General features: G+C 41.5%; 1 protein-coding gene across 4 annotated transcripts in view; it reads left to right on the top strand.

The window, feature by feature from the left end:
- Positions 1 to 17443, top strand: part of SBF2 (SET binding factor 2) — a 417689-nt gene extending 400246 nt beyond the window's left edge. For 3 of the 4 annotated variants that reach the window (XM_069471156.1, XM_069471157.1, XM_069471155.1), the window contains 8 exons: positions 2607 to 2733; positions 7245 to 7372; positions 8368 to 8601; positions 9678 to 9782; positions 11225 to 11418; positions 12062 to 12149; positions 14587 to 14718; positions 15594 to 17443. In XM_069471156.1, the coding sequence (XP_069327257.1) occupies positions 2607 to 2733; positions 7245 to 7372; positions 8368 to 8601; positions 9678 to 9782; positions 11225 to 11418; positions 12062 to 12149; positions 14587 to 14718; positions 15594 to 15692 (1107 nt within the window). In that variant the 3' untranslated portion in view covers positions 15693 to 17443. The remainder of the gene's footprint in view (positions 1 to 2606; positions 2734 to 7244; positions 7373 to 8367; positions 8602 to 9677; positions 9783 to 11224; positions 11419 to 12061; positions 12150 to 14586; positions 14719 to 15593) is intronic. The other variant, XM_069471158.1, reaches the window with a different exon arrangement.
- Positions 17444 to 18701: the final 1258 nt, after the last annotated feature.

The raw sequence follows: 18701 nt of genomic DNA, 5'->3' as shown, positions 1-18701 counted from the left end.
CCTTGGAGCTCACCCCACCTGAGCACACTCCAGATTTCTCCTCCCCATGACTCTCAGGTGTTAGCGAACCAAGTTCCATCTTCAGTTGGACTGTCCCCTTCTTCTGTCCCTCCAGCCACAACCTGAGTCACCCTTCTTTCCATCATGTGCACATTCCACCTCAGGGCTCCCTGAGGTGGGGCTATTGATTCCAAAGCAAGAGCTCAGACTGGAGAGCTTTGTATAACCTTAAAGGACAGACTGAGGGGAAACTCAAGAAACTTGAGGACTGAGCGGTGCTTAAGTAGGAATGCCGGAGAACCAGGCCTAGTGGAGAGTCAAACTGGGGCTGACTTCTGGTGGGCATCTGTATCAATAAGGGCAAGTATTCGAATGAGAATTGCTGTATTAGGGAACATGGTTGACAGCTGAGACAAAGACAACACATAGAGGGCTAACAAAACAAGGAAAGAAAAGGTATTTTTAAAATTTTATTTTCTATTACAGAAATGGAAGAAAGTATTGCTAATTATAAGTTCATCTAACCACTTAGATGAACTTATTTTTATGCCCAGTTATAATGCTACAAAATAATGTTGATCCTTAAGTTTTATTTAATTATAACTATAAATTCTTCAAGTTTGCTTAGCCTTTATAATTAGCTGCTCATATAGTGTAATCAGGAAACCCGTGGTATTTGATCCTTTCATTTTCACTAATGAGAAAATTCTTAATACAAATGCTTAGGGTTCTAAAAACCTACTGCCAAGCTATTCAGAGCCATGTCACAATGTCCTATGGAAAGCTCTGTCCAGTGGAGACCTGATGCAATAGGAAAGCCAGTGGCCATGTCAAGGAAGCAGTTCCATGGTATGCAGCCCCACTGCATAGGAGTTGAACTCTTTTAATGCATCTTCCTAAAATCCATTGCTTATGAATTAAAATTTTAGTTCAATTAAAAAGCCAATAAGGCTGGGCGCGGTGGCTCACGCCTGTAATCCTAGCACTCTGGGAGGCCAAGGTGGGCGGATCGTTTGAGCTCAGGAGTTTGAGACCAGCCTGAGCAAGAGCGAGACCCCATCTCTACTAAAAACAGTAAGAAATTATATGGACAGCTAAAAATATATATAGAAAAAATTAGCCGGGCATGGTGGCGCATGCCTGTAGTCCCAGCTACTCGGGAGGCTGAGACAGGAGGATCGCTTGAGCTCAGGGGTTTGAGGTTGCTGTGAGCTAGGCTGACGCCATGGCACTCACTCTAGCCTGGGCAACAGAGTGAGACTCTGTCTCAAAAAAAAAAAAAAAAATACAATAAAAAATGTAGAAAAATGAAAACTTTAATCATCACAGAAAATCTAGACTCCTAACCAGATGATAAACTTTGATTAATGAATGATATCCAGATCATGACTTTAAATTCCCATTCGTCCATTGAACAATCAACATATTACACACATGCCTGCTCACTTTAGCTGACCAAGCGTGAGGCCACAGTGCCAAACTAAACATGGAGAGGAAAGCTGACTTTTAGACGGCTTGCCTTTGGTGTTCATTTGAAACAACTTTTAAGCAAGTACAATCATGACTGGAACTTAACCAAACAAAATTTTCTAACTGGTCATGAGAGATTATTTGAGCAATATAGAAGGACATTGCTAGGTGTATTGGGGAGCCTACCTTCTGCCATTGTGAAATGGCTCCACAGAGACTGTATGTAGTCTATCTAAACGATGCTATAGCTCAGTGGCCATTCCGAGCTTTGCCATACCACATACCATTCCCTCATCCTTATTCCTATGTCCAGTGACCTCACTAATTGATGAAAAATTAAAAGGCATAAGTTCCTCCCCTTTCCCTTGGCATTTAAACATATCTACTCTTCCATCCCTCCTTACTTCCAAAGCTGGTCCCTGTATCTGGGCCCTGGCTTCATTCATTCTTGCTTTTCCAGGGCCTACCTTATTTTCTTAGTTATTAGCTCTTTTTCTAAAATTTGTTCTCTCTTTGTTGGCTCCCTCTGGATTGCTTTCAGACATGCACACATTTCTTTTGTCCAGAAACGTCACTTGCTGTCCCCTTAAGCCACCACCTTCTCTTCTCAATCCTTTCATTGCCAAACTTCTGTAAACAACAATTTCTCTTGTATTTCACACTATCACACCACAATTGCCTACAAAGTAAAAACCATAATGTATGTTAATTGATATATGCCAGGTGCTTAGCACAGTGTAATATAGTGAGTGGGGCACAGACCTTGGAGCCTAACAAGACAGGGTTCAAATTTGGACTCACTAGTGCCTGTTGAATGACATTGGGTAAATAAATATCTTAATCTTGCTGATCCTAAGCTTCCTGGATTGTAAAGGGGGATAATAAAGCCTCTCTTGCAATGCTGTAGAGATTAAATGAGATTATGTTTATAAAAACCCCTAGTATGGTGTCTGGCACACAGTAGGTGCTCAGAAAAGCTGGTTCCCTTCCCATCTCCACTCATGGTAGGGATTCAGGTTTTTGTCAAATGAATGACTGAATGGTCTCCTGCATGTTTCAGGTCAGCATTCAGTGGCATGGCATCCACGTTTTGTTCTGTTTGATTCTTACTCTTTTCTTTGCCTTGTGTGTTTCAGGTTCACAACCAGTATCCAACTGAGTTTGAATTCAATCTCTATTACTTAAAGTTCTTGGCTTTCCACTATGTGTCTAATCGCTTTAAAACATTTCTCCTGGATTCAGACTATGAAAGATTAGAGCACGGTACGTTTGTATGCACTTGTTCCATCTTTTTGTTAGTTTTACATGTTTTTAACGAAAACTCTGATAATGTAACTACCCCCAGGTGTGACAAGCTCAGAGTCAGGGTTTAATTCTGAACTACGAATATAAAGTGTATATGAATAAGTGCCCAGATTCTGAGAGTATGTGCTATGTTAGCTTTTAGCGACGGCAAGTGGTATTCCTGTAGCACTTTTATAAAGTTAAGTCTCTTTATTATTGTGATACCTCAAAGTGATATCACTGTTTTGTGAGAAACATTTTACTGATAGTTTTTCCAAGCCTGGTATAATCTGGTAGGAAGAGTGCCTGCCCTTGGAGGCAATTTGAATAGCAGTTAAGGCCCTGCACTCTGGCGCAAACAGACGAGGGTTAATTCCCAGCACTACCAGTTACCAGCTGAGTACTTTGGGGGAATTCGGTACCTCTCTGAGCCTCAGTTTCCTCATCTTTAAAATGAGGACAATAATAGCACTCACCCTCTTGGGGCCATGATGATCACACGAGGAAATAGTTGGAAATTTCTCAGCACAGATGCTAGCACATAGTAAGTACTCAATAAATTTTAGACATCATTATCATTGTTAAAATTTTAAATAGTAATAATAGTTGTAAAGAATAGATTCTGAAAGTCAGCCAGCCCCTATGAAAACATTTCCCAAGGAGATTTTACATTCTTACTTTCGTTATTGTTACTGGAAGGAGGAGATGGGAGGATACTCATGACTATTTTTGTTACTAAGTGAAGAAAAAAATCAGCTATGTTCAGTACATTATTACTGGAGTATTCATAAAGAGGATTCTTTCAATTGCAAGAAAATGTTTACTGATGTTCTCAGTTTAAAATCTGAAATCAGGAACTACTACTTTCCAGGGCATGCTGTTGAAATCGTCTCATATGATATTTCCTACTTTTGGTAAGGGAAGCAGCACTGGTGAGACCATTTCCCACTTTGCTTATACTTGCAGACCTTTGATGACTCATGGAGTTGTCATTCTTCACATCACGATTAAAAAGCTTAATTTCTTAACCACCTGCGTGGTGGGACGGTATTAAGTAGAGCTGGTTACAGCTGCCTCAGGCCTTGTCTTAAGTGAACTGACCTGTACCTGGGGGAGTCACCTTGTCACTTAGCTTTATCACTAAAAGGAACAACATGTGCAAATATTGGTGTGAGTGAAGTACAGGTGATTGTCTCTTGAGTAGTTTTGTTTTTGTTTTTTAAATAGAGCAGTTTGTTTTGCTAAATTAAGCTGACCAGCAAATTACCTTACCAGCATGCAGACGTGGCCAAAGACCAAGGCTTCTGCTGTAGCAGATGATGGTTCTCTTCATTAGAGAAACAAGGTCTAGCACAGCAATTCTCAGACTTCACTGAACATTAGAATCATCTGGAGAGATTTTAAAACTTCCAACGATTCTTGTGCTGACTTACATATGGAGGTTTCTAGTATTTCCTCATTAAGCATGACACTGGTTCTGGAGCTAAACTTCATTCTTCTGTTTTTAGTCATATTACAGAAGTGTCTGTGTATTTAGATGCTAAATTTTATCTAATGGCTTTTCAGCATCTATAGTGATCTTCCCATTTCTCTTTTGATCTATTCATGATGTAATATTCTTTTGATAATGCTGCTGGGATTCTTAATATTTTATTTAAGATTTCTGAAACAGTATTCATAAATGAGATTAATACATTTCTTTCTTTCCCCTTTTTAATGAATTATGTTTATTGGATTTTGACTGATATATTATTACTGGCTTAATAAAAAGAATTTTATCTATGGAGCTTTTCAATATATAAATTAATTAACTAAAAAAGAAAAACTTCCAACATCCAGGCAACACCCTCAACCAGCTAAATCAGAATCTGTATGCCCAGGCATTAACAGCTTTTAAAGCTCCCCAGGTGAGTCCACTATGCTGCCAAGGCTGAGAACCACCCCAGGTCCAATGGGTAAAGCACTGGCCTAAGGGTCAGAAAATGTGTGTGACTTTGGGTAAATTACTTCATCTCTCTGAGCCTCAGTTTCCTCATCTAAAAAACTGAACAAGGATAGTGGCCCTGATTATCACATAGAGCTATTCAAAAGAGTAAATAAAATGATGTGGATAGGCCAGGCGTGGTGGCTCAGGCCTGTAATCCTAGCACTCCGGGAGGCTGAGGCAGGAGAATTGCTCGAGGTCAGGAGTTCAAGACCAGCTTGAGCAAGAGCGTAGACCCCGTCTCTACTTAAAAAATAGAAAGAAATTAACCAGACAACTAAAAATATACAGAAAAAATTAGCCGGGCATAGTAGCGCATGCCTGTAGTCCCAGCTACTCGGGAGGCTGAGGCAGGAGGCTCGCTTGAGCCCAGGAGTTTGAGGTTGCTGTGAGCTAGGCTGATGCCACGGCACTCTAGCCTGGGCAAGAGTGAGACTCTGTCTCAAAAAAAAAAAAAATGTGGACAAAAAGATATGTTTGGGGTATATTGAAAGATTATCACAATTATTTGAAAATGTAATTATTTTCATCCTGTATCCTAGACATGTTTTTTCTTAAAACACATAAATATGCATTTAGAATCCTAGAAGGTAAGTCTGAAGTGTCCACAGATCACCTAACCAGCCCTCTCTCTGGATATTAGGCCTCCCACCTAATTAGCATTAAAGAAGCCTGGTTTGTGTCCTTAGTCCAGAATGTGTTGCCTACTTGAAGTCTGTTCCTGTTAGGTTTGGGAAGACACACTAGTTATCAAGCCCACACAGTGACACCCTGTTTAGGGACAGCTGTGGTAACTACCCTCTACCTGCCAAGATCAAGAATTGGAGAGTTAAGAAATCTCAACCACTGCTGGTGGAATTCGTCAGTCATAACTTTTAAGATTTCATCAGAAAAGCCTAAACACAATGAACTCTCCTGTGTCCTAGAAGATTAATATCACATACTGGCTTACAGGGCTGTAATTTGATAGGATTTCACACTAGCTATCTGATGACTCGAGCTATTTTTAAGGTATTCCCTGTATGTGTACATGTTGCTCTAAGCCAGCCATGTGGGCATTATGAGAAAAGTCCATTGGACTTGGTTCCAATTACCAGGTGCTAACACGGCTGAGGAGCGGGAGGGAGTGTTGCCCTAAGGAATGGAGGGCCAGGTACTGCATCTTCTCTTCTGGTTTCAGTTCATTCTCTTCCTGTCTACAAAGGTGCCAGAGCCTGTTGCAGCTGGGGCTGACTACCACAGGGCCCTGCAATGTAATCCATGCCTCAAGGCCCCAGGTGGAGCCATAAATGAGGGGACTTTAAAAATCCACTCCAGGCCAGGCACAGTGGCTCACAACTATAATTCCAGCACTTTGGGAGGCCAAGGTGGGAGCATCATTTGAGGCTGTAAGTTTGAGACCAGCCTGGGCAACATAGCAAGACCTTGTCTCTACCAAAAAAAAAAAAAAAATTCACTCTAATTCCTAGAGCAATCTCAACTTTGGACATTAGAGTCACTTGAACTTTTAAAATGACTAATATCTAGGATCATCCCCAGAGATTCCTATTTAATTGGTCCGAAGTGAGACCTAGGCATTGGGATTTTTAAAAGCCCTTGGTTTTTTAATGTGACCAAGGTTGAGAACCACTGCACTGGATCCTACAGTTAAAAGGCAGAGAAGAAAACATTAATTACTCTTGGGGATCCCCACATATTGTAGAATTTTGTACAAACTTGGGCTTGAGACATTCTTTTTTGATAAACTGGTAAAATATTTGTTGACTTTTGACTAAGTCATTTCATTCAAAGCAAGATGGCATTGCTAAGAGAGACAGCTTTCTGTCCTTTTAAAGAAATACCTCTTGCCTCACCCTGACATGTCTTGCTCCCTATTAAAAACAAAGTGGGCTCAAGTTAGTACTAGATTGACTGTTTGAAAGGTACAAAGCTTGTGTCAGAAAATCCCTGAAGTACCCTCCTGAGTTCTGCTTTTGTTTTTAAGTCACCCAAGGATACAGACCACATCCTTCTGTCATCTAGAGTCTCGGTGACTATGATTTGCGGTATATATAAACTGCTAAGCAAGAAAACACTTTAAATTGCTTCATAATAAACAACAACTTAAAAAAGAAACATAAAATTATGTTTTTAACGTAGTTTCATCAAATCAACTCGTCCTTCCATTTTCTCTTGAAAAATGTGTAGAATGTCTCCTGGCACAGACCTCTTTGAATCTAGATACAGATGCAAGATGTAGATTGGAAGAGTAATGATATACTGCTAACTGCCTAGGCAAACCTTATCAGATATTTTCCTTTCATTTTGATTTGTTTCCATATAGCTATGAAGTTCATTCCTATCTTTAGCTTTGCAGTTATTTTCTAAGGTTTCTGTGTATATGTTGCTGTTTTTAGAGCCATAAGAAATACTCCACTTTTTTAATCTGCCCACATACATTATACTTTTAGGCAAAATGTTAATTTATTTAACTTTTATTGTGTTGGGTTTGTTTTTGGATTTACAGGAACTTTATTTGATGATAAAGGAGACAAGCATGCGAAGAAAGGAATTTGTATTTGGGAATGTATTGACAGAATGCACAAGAGGAGTCCCATTTTCTTTAACTATTTATATTCACCAGTGGAAATAGAGGTAGAGTAAGAAATCATTCATGTTTCATTTTCTCAATACTTTGTGTTAAAGTTTTCCTTAGTTTTAGTATATTAAGCTGTTTAAGCTTTATATAAACAGTCTTCTAGGTTTCATACCAAAAGCTATTTAAAAGTTTGAGACACTAGGGATTTGGGTTGTGATAGAAATGGAGATTTTTCACCAAATTCTTGCCACAGAAATTAGGAGCTGGCCCCCAAACCTTGAGAATCAAAAAGCAAGGCAGCTTTCCCCAGGAATAAAGAGCTAACAGAATTTGAAATCCCAACAGGTGGTCTAAGCAGAAAAATATAAAATACTTTAGGAGAAGCTCCTGCAGTGGGCCCCATGCATAGGACCCTAGTTTGGCCTTCATCCAACTACATCCTCCTCATGAGGAGTGTAAGAAGCTAAAGGTACATGATTAGATGTTCCTTCATCTAAACCATGTTCTGGGTACTTCGACATTCGTTGCCCAAACTCAAGCTACTCACCAGGCTGCTTCTCCGAGTCAGTCTCTCAACCCAGTGCATGTATCCTGGGGCCCAGAGGTGGCAAGAAGTAGTTGTTTGGCAGGGAATGGGCAGAGTTTGGCTTCACGGGCTGGGGTATACACAAACATTCATGCAAGACCCTTAGAATATAAGATATAGCTGGGGTGGGAGGAGAAGGGGGTCAGGCCAAGGAATAGGAGCTGGAGCCAGCTCCTCTAGTGCCACCACTTCCTAGTGTAAAATTCTGAGGAATCCAAGAATTCTTTATTTGAACCTGGCCTTCCGGGTCACTAGGAAGTTATATTTCTCGAAGTAGGAGGACTAGAACATGTTTTATTTAATAGTTTATCTTGATGTATAACTTTCAAATATTTAGGCATATGGCATTTGAACCTCCATTCATACTCTTGCCCTAGACCCTGCAAACGTTAGGGGCTGGCCTTTCAGTAAGCTTGGGGTACTTTGGGGTCAAGATGAAACTATATTTCAGTTTTCTTTAAACAGGCCCTGAAGCCCAATGTAAATGTCTCCAGCCTCAGAAAATGGGATTACTACACAGAGGAGACCCTGTCCACAGGGCCCTCCTATGACTGGATGATGCTGACCCCCAGGCACTTCCCCTCCGAAGACTCTGACCTGGCTGGAGGAGCTGGGCCCCAGAGCCAGAGGAGAACAGTGTGGCCGTGCTACGATGATGTCAGCTGTACTCAGCCCGATGCTCTCACCAGCCTTTTCTGTGTAAGTCAGCCATGTACAGATACACACCTAGGGGCACCGTAGGCCCCGGAGACACGTGAGGCCAAAGGAACCAGGCTAAGCTAAGACTGGTTTACAAAGTTCTGAACATAGTTCTCCTTGCTCTGGATTAGCATTAGAGGTACTCCTGGAGTATGAAAAAACCAGATTTGCTCCCCCACATTAGTGGGGTACCACGCTTAAGTACTTGAAGAAAATCTCAATAAAAGTGAGTTTCCAGCATTACAAGGAAGCAGTTGAGCAAGTGGAGCAATTTACTCCTTCCGGCAGCTTCCCAGCTGTTTCAGATGCCCGCACAGCCTGAGTCAAGCTTGGGCTATGGCTTTTGTGGGTGCTTTACTTCCTCTGGTCAAAGTGTGGGTAGTGCATGGCCAGATGGGAGTACCGCCAGCCACCTTCTTTATGCAAGAAATATTCTGGAGTGAAACCATCCTGGCAGTAGTCACCCTGAGGAATGGTTTTGAGCCCTGATATGGATCAGGCAGTTCCTGAAGAGTCTTCTCCCTCTGGTTTTCTGACCAGGAAGAAGATGCTTCAGTGATCACACTTTCACAGAGGCAGCTGCTCTGATCTCCAGCTTCTCTGTCAGAAGGGATATCCATTTCCTTGGGCATTTCTTGGTTCATTCTTTCCACATCTGGTTTGAGTCATCAGAATGAGGGGCTCCTCTGTCAAGGACAGACTTCTGATGTAGCTCATCTATTAGGGTTGGCTCAGTGCTTGATTTTTTGCCTTGGCCATCAGATTTCCCATGGGCTGCCCAAGGGTGAAGGTGTTTGGGATACATATATTTCATGTCTTACTGGATAAGCTATTCTGTGCAGAAAGGCCTGGTTATAGGCCCTAATAAACCATCTTTGCCACAGCGCAGCACACCAGCTAGAGCTCTCACCACTATTCCTAACTGGGGAGACCTCTGAGGCCCATGTCCACCATTCTCCTCAGCTGCCCTCTGGCCACACTACTCATCTGGGCCCAGTGCAGAAGCAGTGGGGCTCTGAGGCACATCCTGATTTCTGTGAAATACTGATCTGTTGGAAAACTCCATTTCTTTGCAGGAAATTGAAAAATTGGAGCATAAATTGAACCAAACCCCTGAGAAGTGGCAGCAGCTGTGGGAAAGGGTAACAGTGGACCTTAAAGAAGAACCAAGAGCAGACCGCGTGAGTTGGCAATGCCCTTGAGAGCTGCTTCTGAGCTTTTTGAGGGTGCTAAGTCAGGTGGGGCCCACTGCCACAGGTAACAGGACCCTGCTGGCTTTCTGGCTAGAGGGAAGGGCGAAAAGGGAGGAACCATGCCCTGGGGGTCCAGGGCAGAAAGTTCCAAATGACTGAATACTTTCTGAGTGTCTCACTTCACCACAGTGACATAATACTTATGTTTCAGAGCCCTGAATCCAGGGGAAATTACTAGGTTCTTTTCTATCTCAGTGCCTCTGTGGTTTCCGCTGATCTACCACATGAGGGAGAAGTGGAATGCTAAGACCAAGTTTGCTCCAGAGAAATAAGGAAAGACAGAAATTAAAAATATTTTAAAACAACAAAATATGCTACTTTCAGTTATTTGCAATCCCTTTGGTGTTTCTTATTTAAGAAACATTTATCATAAAAATATTTTAGAACCAAATACTTTGTTTTCTGCTTCTCACACCCTATTTCTTGTTTTGATTTAAGAAACATTTATCAAGCACCTAATATGTGCAAGGGACTGCGCTTAATACCACACACACATTTGCGTCCTATTTAATCCACGGGGAGAGAGTCGTGTTCCACCTCCTGCCTGAGGGAATAGGCACAGAGAGCTCCAATGGCTGGCAATTGGTGGAGCCACCATTCGAACAACATCAGATTGGCTCCAAATGCAGCAGAAGGGAAATTAGGACAGATGAGTGTTCTGAAGAGCATTTCAGGAAGAAGAGGTCAGTAGGGTCAGATGTCACAGAGAGGTCAAGAAAAATGGAGTGTAGAAGAAAACCTTTGTGGTAAAAAGGGACCCTCTCCAGTGCTGTCTCTTTAGTCTTCAAAGGCCAACTCAGGAGGTGTTATCAGACCACAGTTGGCTGATGCCCCAGTACTTTTTTTCTCATGAAAACAAAATAGTTTCTTGACTTTTTTTCTGATTATGAAAGTAAGGCATATTTATTTTTTTAAAGATAATACACAGAAAGTTATAAAGTAGAAGATGAAAATCACCCACAATTTATAACCTAGAAATAAACCACTATGCTATCAAACTTGCTTTGTCATATAAAAGGGATTTACTATACATACTATTTTTAAACCTACTTTCTTTTTTTGGTCAACATTGGCATACATGTCCTTCCATTTGTCACCGCGTATAAATCAGCATCATCATTTTTAATGACTGTCTAGAATTCCACTGTATGGAAATACCATAATTTTTTCAATGTCCCCTAATAATGGACATTTAGGTTGTTTCCAGTTTTTCACTATTACGAACAACTCCAGGATAAATGTCTTTGTACGTACATCTTTGTTCATTAGTCCAGTTTTTTACTTGAGGTAAATTTTAATAAATGAAATTACTGAGTCAGTGGCTTAAAGTGTCTGTAAAGCTTTCCTAGCTCCTGTTCTGTCTTTTTTAGTCCCCAAGACATCCATCGGGGTCCCCAGGAATTGTGTCTACCAACCTACCTTCCTATCACAAGAGGTCTCTGCTGCATCTCCCAGACAGCAGCATGGGGGAGGAGCAGAATGCCAGCATCCCCCCATCCAATGGAGTGGACCGAAGAGCAGCCACGCTCTACAGCCAGTACACATCCAAGAATGATGAAAACAGGTGACGCGCTGAGCCCTGCTGGGCGTCCTGAAGACTCTCCCCACGCTGCCTGAGGCTAAACCACAGGCCCTTCAATAAGCAAACTTGAAACGTATTTGCTTTAATTCTTTGTTTAATGCTTTAGATGGTTCTTTGAAGAAGAAAAATCAAAATTTCAATTAAAAACAATGCCAAGAAGTTGTAGTTATCTGTGGTTGAGTTCTGGTTGTTATTATCTGTCTGCCAGAGCTTTTGAGGGAATATGTGTTAGTCAGTGGCAAACATCAGAAAACCAGCTTATGCTAGCTGAAGCAAAAAGGAATTTACTCACATAAACTAAGACAGCCAAGGGCATGCAGGCTTCTCCTACAGTATCTTCAGGCTGTGTTTGTCTCCCAGTTCTGCTTTTCCCTCTGTCACATCGGTCTCATTGTGGCACAAAGGTGGCCTGATAGTTCCAAGCCTCACAAATGTAGTGATCCCAGCAGAAAGAGGCAGTCTTTCCCCCAAGTTCTAGTAGAAAAATTCCAAAGAGAATTCTGATCGACTTTTTTGGATCATCTGGGAGAAGTAGAGACTTGACAAACAGAAACAGACATCCCTTTCCAGAATTTTTTTTTAAATGAAAACTCAAAATTAACTGTCCTGCCGTCATTTCTTCTAGGTCCTTTGAAGGAACACTTTATAAAAGAGGGGCTCTGCTGAAAGGATGGAAGCCTCGTTGGTTCGTTTTGGATGTAACAAAACATCAGGTAATACTGTTAAAGCAAAAGAAATGACTTTTGTCTAGGCTAGTCTCAGTTCCTGGCTATTATGTGGCCCTCAGCAGACAGATACATTCTTAACGTAGCGACTGCTTTCCTAGCATGTCTCATATGCAGTCAGAGGGGCTCTTCCAGGGCTCCGGATGTCCTTGAGCAAGGACAAGTACCCTTCTGAGGGAAATTCAGGCAGAGGCTATAACAGTTGAGCCTAGAGCATAAAGAGCAATAAAACTCTTTTTTTTTTTCAATGCTCCAGTATCTCCTGCTGCCAGCTCTTAGGACCCAGGTCAGGGAGCTCCTGAGGTTTTCAGCCTGTTATATACATACCACATGCACATACAAACCTGTACCTGTGAGCACTCCCCAGAATACCTTCATCCCTGCAGCTGAAAGCATCCGTTCAAAACTGAGGGTGAGGGCATTGATTTACATAACATTTATTGAACCCCACCTGTGCCCATCTCTGTACTGCTCACTAGAAGACAGTGTTATCCCTCAAAGATGGCAGCAATAGGGGAGCAGATGGAGCCCCAAAGGAGGCAGAAGGGGATGTGCTCACCAAAACCTGAATTCACAGTGGCCGGGTACTAGACTGGACCTTGCTAACTATGTCAGGAAATCTTTTGCCCGTTGTTAGGTTCTGGACTATTGCTGTAGCAGCCTCTGCAATCCTTAGCATCATCATCTTTGCTCCAGTCATCTCAAGGGAGAGTGATTCCTATGCAAGCCTCCAGCAACTCTGTACCCTTCACTAATGAGAGTTGCATGGCCTCCTGTATTCTGACTGCAGGCCTTACTCCACCTTGAAACTGACTAGTCAGCCTTGATTCTCAATGCATTCATCTATAAAATAGTCTGTTGGGAAAGACCTGAACTGTTAGCACTATATTGTACTGTAGTTGGACCTGCATCTAGAATACTCCTTCCAGATAAAGACTCCTTCCTGATGAAAACTGTATTTGGGGGCCACCTTTTCCTCCTCATAAGGGGCTTCATAAAGATTACACAGAGTCTTTGTGGGAGAATATAGAGAATTTATTTTCAAAAATACAAATGAAAGCCCTTTTAGGAGGCTATCCTTTAAAATAACAATGTCTCTGAAATCATAGTGCTACACTATGTAGAAAAGTTCCATTAAACCACTAAATATAACAGGAGAATGTCATAATTTTTCTGTAATTTATAATTACATCAAATTATACTAGCATACTTACCGATTTTTTGGACTTCTTTAACATGAAAGGTATACAGTTTTTCTGTTTAGCCCTACTCATACCATGCCTTCAGGGAGAGACAGAGAAAAGTCTGAGGCAAGAACCACAGTATGGAAGAACCAGACACATTCCTGCCATGTACACTAGAGAGTGAAATCCACAGACTATGGACCAATAAGGATTCTTCACCAGCAATCTCTTTAACTTTTACAAGTATTTTTTCATTTTTTCTTTTTCCAAAAGTAATATATGCCAAAATCAAACATTTCATACAGATCTAAAAGTCCCCCTGTGCAGTCAAATGTTAAATTATCTATTGTGGTCCTCAAAAATCATTTTATACCTACATGCTCTTTGGCAACTTGCTTTTTTAAATAATGTATCTTGAATAATTTTCCTATCAGTTCATATAAAGGTTTTTGAAAAGTATTCCATTTTATTGATGTGCTTTCATTTAATTAACCTGATGTACTTTCATTTAATTAACCAATGCTCCATTGAAAGACAAGTATCTTTTCCAGTGTTTAGCTGATAAAACCAGTGCCGAAGGAAACCTCCTCACATGTGTATCTTTGCATGCTTGTGGAAGTGCTTCTGTAGGATAACTTTCTAGAGATGGGAAAGATATTTCAGTAGGCATAAACATTTTAAATTTTAGTTGATACTGCCCTCCAAAAAGTTTCTAACAAACTATACTCCCACTGACAGTATTTGAGAGTACCTAATGCCTTACTGGTATTGTCAGCCATTTTGAATATTTCTTAATTGCTTTTCTTTGATCAGAGAGGTTTGATCATCTTTTCAGATATTTATAGGTTATCTGTATTTCTACTGTGACTTGCCTTTTGAGATCCTTTGGCCATTTTTCTACTAGGTTTATCTTTTTTTAACATCAATTTCTAGAAATTCTGTATATTTCCTAAATATTAACTTCTATATTTAATTTTTGTTGTTAGTTGATTTAATTTTATTTTTTAATATGTAATACATTTATTTGTTCAAATTTCAAAAAGTACATAAGTCTTTTTTCCAATCCTTTCTCCCAGCTACCTAGTTCTCCTTTCTAAAAGCAGTATTATTTTTTGTATATTCTTCAGGCACAGTTTAGCATATATAAGCAAGAAACAGGAAAGTATTCAAATAGTTTGAAAAGCTATGCAGTTTTCTCTTTCTGTGTTTATTATGTGTCATCTGTATCCTTTTGGTTCCAGCTACGATACTATGACTCAGGTGAGGACACAAACTGTAAAGGCCACATTGATCTGGCTGAAGTAGAAATGGTCATCCCTGCTGGCCCCAGCATGGGAGCCCCGAAGCACACGAATGACAAGGCTTTCTTTGACGTAAGTTGATCTCTTTTCCTGGCTCTGCCCTGCACATCACTCCATCTGCCTCCAAGAATTATGGGGTCCCCAGAGCACTTGGTGACTGCAGATGGGTGACAAGCCCTTGGCTGTGGGAATTGCTCCAGAACTTGAACTTAGCACTCTTGATTCCCCACACTAACCTCTCTTGCTGTCCCATGTCTCAGAAAAGCTGCAAACTGCTTTGCACAAGAGGAATCCAACCACATATGGAAGCAGATGAACTCCTTGTTAAATGTTAGTTATTTCAGTCACTGCCTACTTTTAAGAACAGATACTACTTCTCTCTGTATTCAGTGGTCTTCATGCTTGACCATCCACAAAAAACTGCCCTTGGTCACACATGATAACTATCTGCCCTAATATCTTCAGCAGCCATTAGGTAGGCTTTGGGGCATTTTTCAGGCCACATGATAGAAGGAGACTTAACTAGTCCCAGGAGTCAAACAGGGCCCTACTCAGGCCATAGGGGACACAAAGGCCAACTTCATGGTGCAGATGAATCCCAGGCTTCCCACTGGAGCACAAGGAGCTGTGCTGGTGCAGTGCATGGGAGAGGGCAGAGGCTCCAGCCATTCCTGACCCTTCCTCCTCAGTCAAAGGGCCCAGAAGAGCAAAAGTAAGGCTCTCCCAGTATGTTTCATTTTTCTGCCAGTACCCTTCTATTAACATCCCCTTTAACTTTGGGGACTAGAAAAGTAAAGTGACTATAAAGGCTGTGACATATGGTAGTAGAGGGAGAAAAAATACAGAGGTATGGAAAAGGAAGATCATAGGGATTGATTTGTCACTTACCCAAAGCCATAAAACAGCCCTGACTTTCATCTCTGGTTCTCTGTCATTTGGTTTTGTAGCTCAAGACCAGCAAACGTGTATATAACTTCTGTGCCCAGGATGGACAGAGTGCCCAGCAATGGATGGACCGGATCCAAAGCTGCATCTCTGATGCCTGATGCCCACGGTCAACATATGCAGAAGTAGTAGAGGAACTTCGGCTGCCCAACAGAAAAAAGAAAATCCTTGAGGAGCTAATCATAAGTCATCCCACGGCCTGAGGTTCTCCTGCCCAGTCTTACCCAGTCCCCTCTGGCAGCAATTGCTATGTCTGCTTAACCTGCATGGGTGTGTCACACAGGTCTGGTCAAGAGCCCGAGGCACGCCCTGTATCTTGCACTAAATTGTTCTAACAGGATCTTTGTGGTTAGGGATCAGAAGATGCCTCCTGAGCCAACTGTCACCTGCCCCCAGGCAAAATGGCTACCACCTACCTGGGTCCTGCTTCATGAAAGCTAGATCCTTTTTGTTCTCCAACATCATAATTTCCTTGGAGAGCTTTTTAACAAGCAAAACTCAAAACCCTCCAAGATTATCTCATATTCTACACAGAATAGGTTTCCCATCAGAGCCACCTACTCGTACTTCCTGACCTTTGAGATGCTCAGTTCTCTGGTGCTGCCAAAAGGTGCTTCTCTCTGCCATTGGGGTTCACAGCAAAAGACATCATTGCTCAGTGGCAGGCAAAGAGGGAGCACACAGGATTATTCCAGTGGAAAAAAATTGTCCAGGGAATGATGCAACAATGAACAGGCCAGTGCAGGAAAATACTGCTTCCCAAACACTGACTTCTCTAAACCAGAAGTGCTCTGAGGACCCAGGGCCTGTGTTCCTGTGTATTCTTCTGCTCCCGGACAGCTTCTTACACAAAATAACATGCAGAAAGCTGAATGCACTAACCCACAAAACAAACACTTGCACTGAACTCCTAATGAAGATGTTGGGAAGACAGAGGCCATCCATTTATGACCACACATACCTGTGACAAGGGCTGTGTAGACCATAGTCACACTGTGGCATGCCTGGATACCCAAACAACACTTCTGTATATGAAAAGAAAGAACTGTCTTTAGAGTTTCTTTACTTTTGATAACCTTGTGTTTGTTCAGATAACCTTGTGTTTGTTCAGCTTAAGATTCAAGGAATGCTGTTTGCTCATTATAAACAGAAACAGCATCTCCGCTACAGCCACTGACGCCAATTGGAGTCATAGGTAGCTAGATCATTACATTTGTTTTGAAATGTTAATATGTTAAATACTAAACTAATATTTCAAAAATATGTATATATGATTTCTATATCCTTGTTTTTCAGATAGCCTGCTTATAATTTAATATAAAATTAACTAAACTGATTCATTTATAAGATTTCAATAACAAAATGGTTCCCTTTTTAAAAAATAAAAAATACTTTGTAGATTAAAAATACATTAGATTTTCAAATTTAAAATTACACACTAGGAAATACAATTGTGTTAATATATAAGAAATTGGGGGATAAGAATGAAGGACTTTTCTATCATTTTCATTTTATAAATTGCCACCTGTGAAAATAGTTTTTGCACATTATTTGTATTTTTCTTTGTATATGAAATAATTTTTTGTACTTTGTAAAATATGGAGCCCATTGTACCTTCAGCTATTTCAGACTGTACACAGTGCTTCTTTTGTAACTGGATTCTTTTAACTGTCGTGAAGGCATTGCATTGCCTTACATTCACTAACCATCTTGAATTAAATCGATTTCTTATGAAAAAGTATCCCTCGTTCACTGTGAAATAAAGTTCATTCTGCAGTCCACAGCACTCAGGTGGGTAACATTCAGGATTCATACAGGGAACTAAAGATTCAAGAATAAAACAAAGAATGACTTACTTTGTACCTTGGTTCTGCTGATGTCATCACTGCCCTTTGCTCAGGAAGTGACCAGGGATGCTGGACATGCTGGCATGAGCTTCTGGGTTCTGGACACACTTCTGCTGAGTTTAGATTAAGAGATGTGAGGCCAAGATTCTCACTCCCCCTGCCATTCCCACCACAGCTCTAATAAGGGACTTAACCAATTTCACACACTTTACCTTTTCTGGGTCAGTTCTACACCTATGGTAATGGCAATCTGTGAAAATTTTAGGCATGAGACTTTTTTTTTTTTTTTTAAATGAGATAGTCTCGTTCTGTTGCCCAAGCTGGAGTGCAGTGGCATAATCATAGCTCACTGTAACCTCGAACTCCTGGGCTCAAAAGCGATCCTCCTGCCTGGGCCTCCCAAAGTGCTGGAACTACAGGCGTGAGCCACCTTGCCCAGCCTAGGCATGAGATAACGAAGACTGGTTGGATGGCAGATTTTTCTGCTTCAGGGAACTGTTAAACTGCATAAATGAATGATCAGTGATTGCAGTTTTAGACAACATTTCCTCCAGTTAAGCCCCTGGAATTTACCTCATGCAAACAACAGGGAATAGCTGGTTCTCATCTCAGGGCTGAACCTTTAAGCCCTTTGACATCCAGGAGCCCTCTGTGAGTCAGGCTAGAAAGCCCCCAAGAGCCACTGAGGCTCCAGGTGAGGCAGTGACATCCCCTTCCTTGAGCCTTTAGGTCTCCTTAGTTCTGAGGGTACATTGATCCAGCCAAAGTCCCTCAGGCCCTTTCCTTGGTCCTAGGCCTCTCTTCCTAATGGCTGGCCTGCCATCATGCCCTGCTGTGTCCCTGAGATTCAATCAGGAGGGAAACAACTGGGACTGGGGGCCGAGCAGGAGCCATGTTCACTGTATTGGTATTTGGATGCCCTTCATTCCTCAGGTCTTAGCTGTGAAGGGGAGAAGGACATTAGGTTCCAAGGGAGAAAGACTCTGGCACCCTGCAGGAGCCTTAATAGGGCTTCTCCTTACCTGTGGCTCCTGTGACAAAACCTTTCTACATTTGGGCTCTTGAAAGATGCGGATACAAGGAACCATATTAGCATAGGTCACACACTTCCCAATCCTATTGTCCCAAGTCCTTTAAGCCCACCTTCCAAATCCCTCTACCCTACTGTCTCCACTCCAGAGCTACAGCCTAAACTGTTACGGCATGGCAGGTTTGGCTCTCAATGGAAATTAACATTTTTATTTTTAGGTATTTCATCAGGAG

Source organism: Eulemur rufifrons, chromosome 6 (assembly GCF_041146395.1).
Source record: "Eulemur rufifrons isolate Redbay chromosome 6, OSU_ERuf_1, whole genome shotgun sequence".
In the NCBI taxonomy this organism is placed as follows: domain Eukaryota; kingdom Metazoa; phylum Chordata; class Mammalia; order Primates; family Lemuridae; genus Eulemur; species Eulemur rufifrons.
This window is presented reverse-complemented; position numbering and strand designations above follow the sequence as displayed.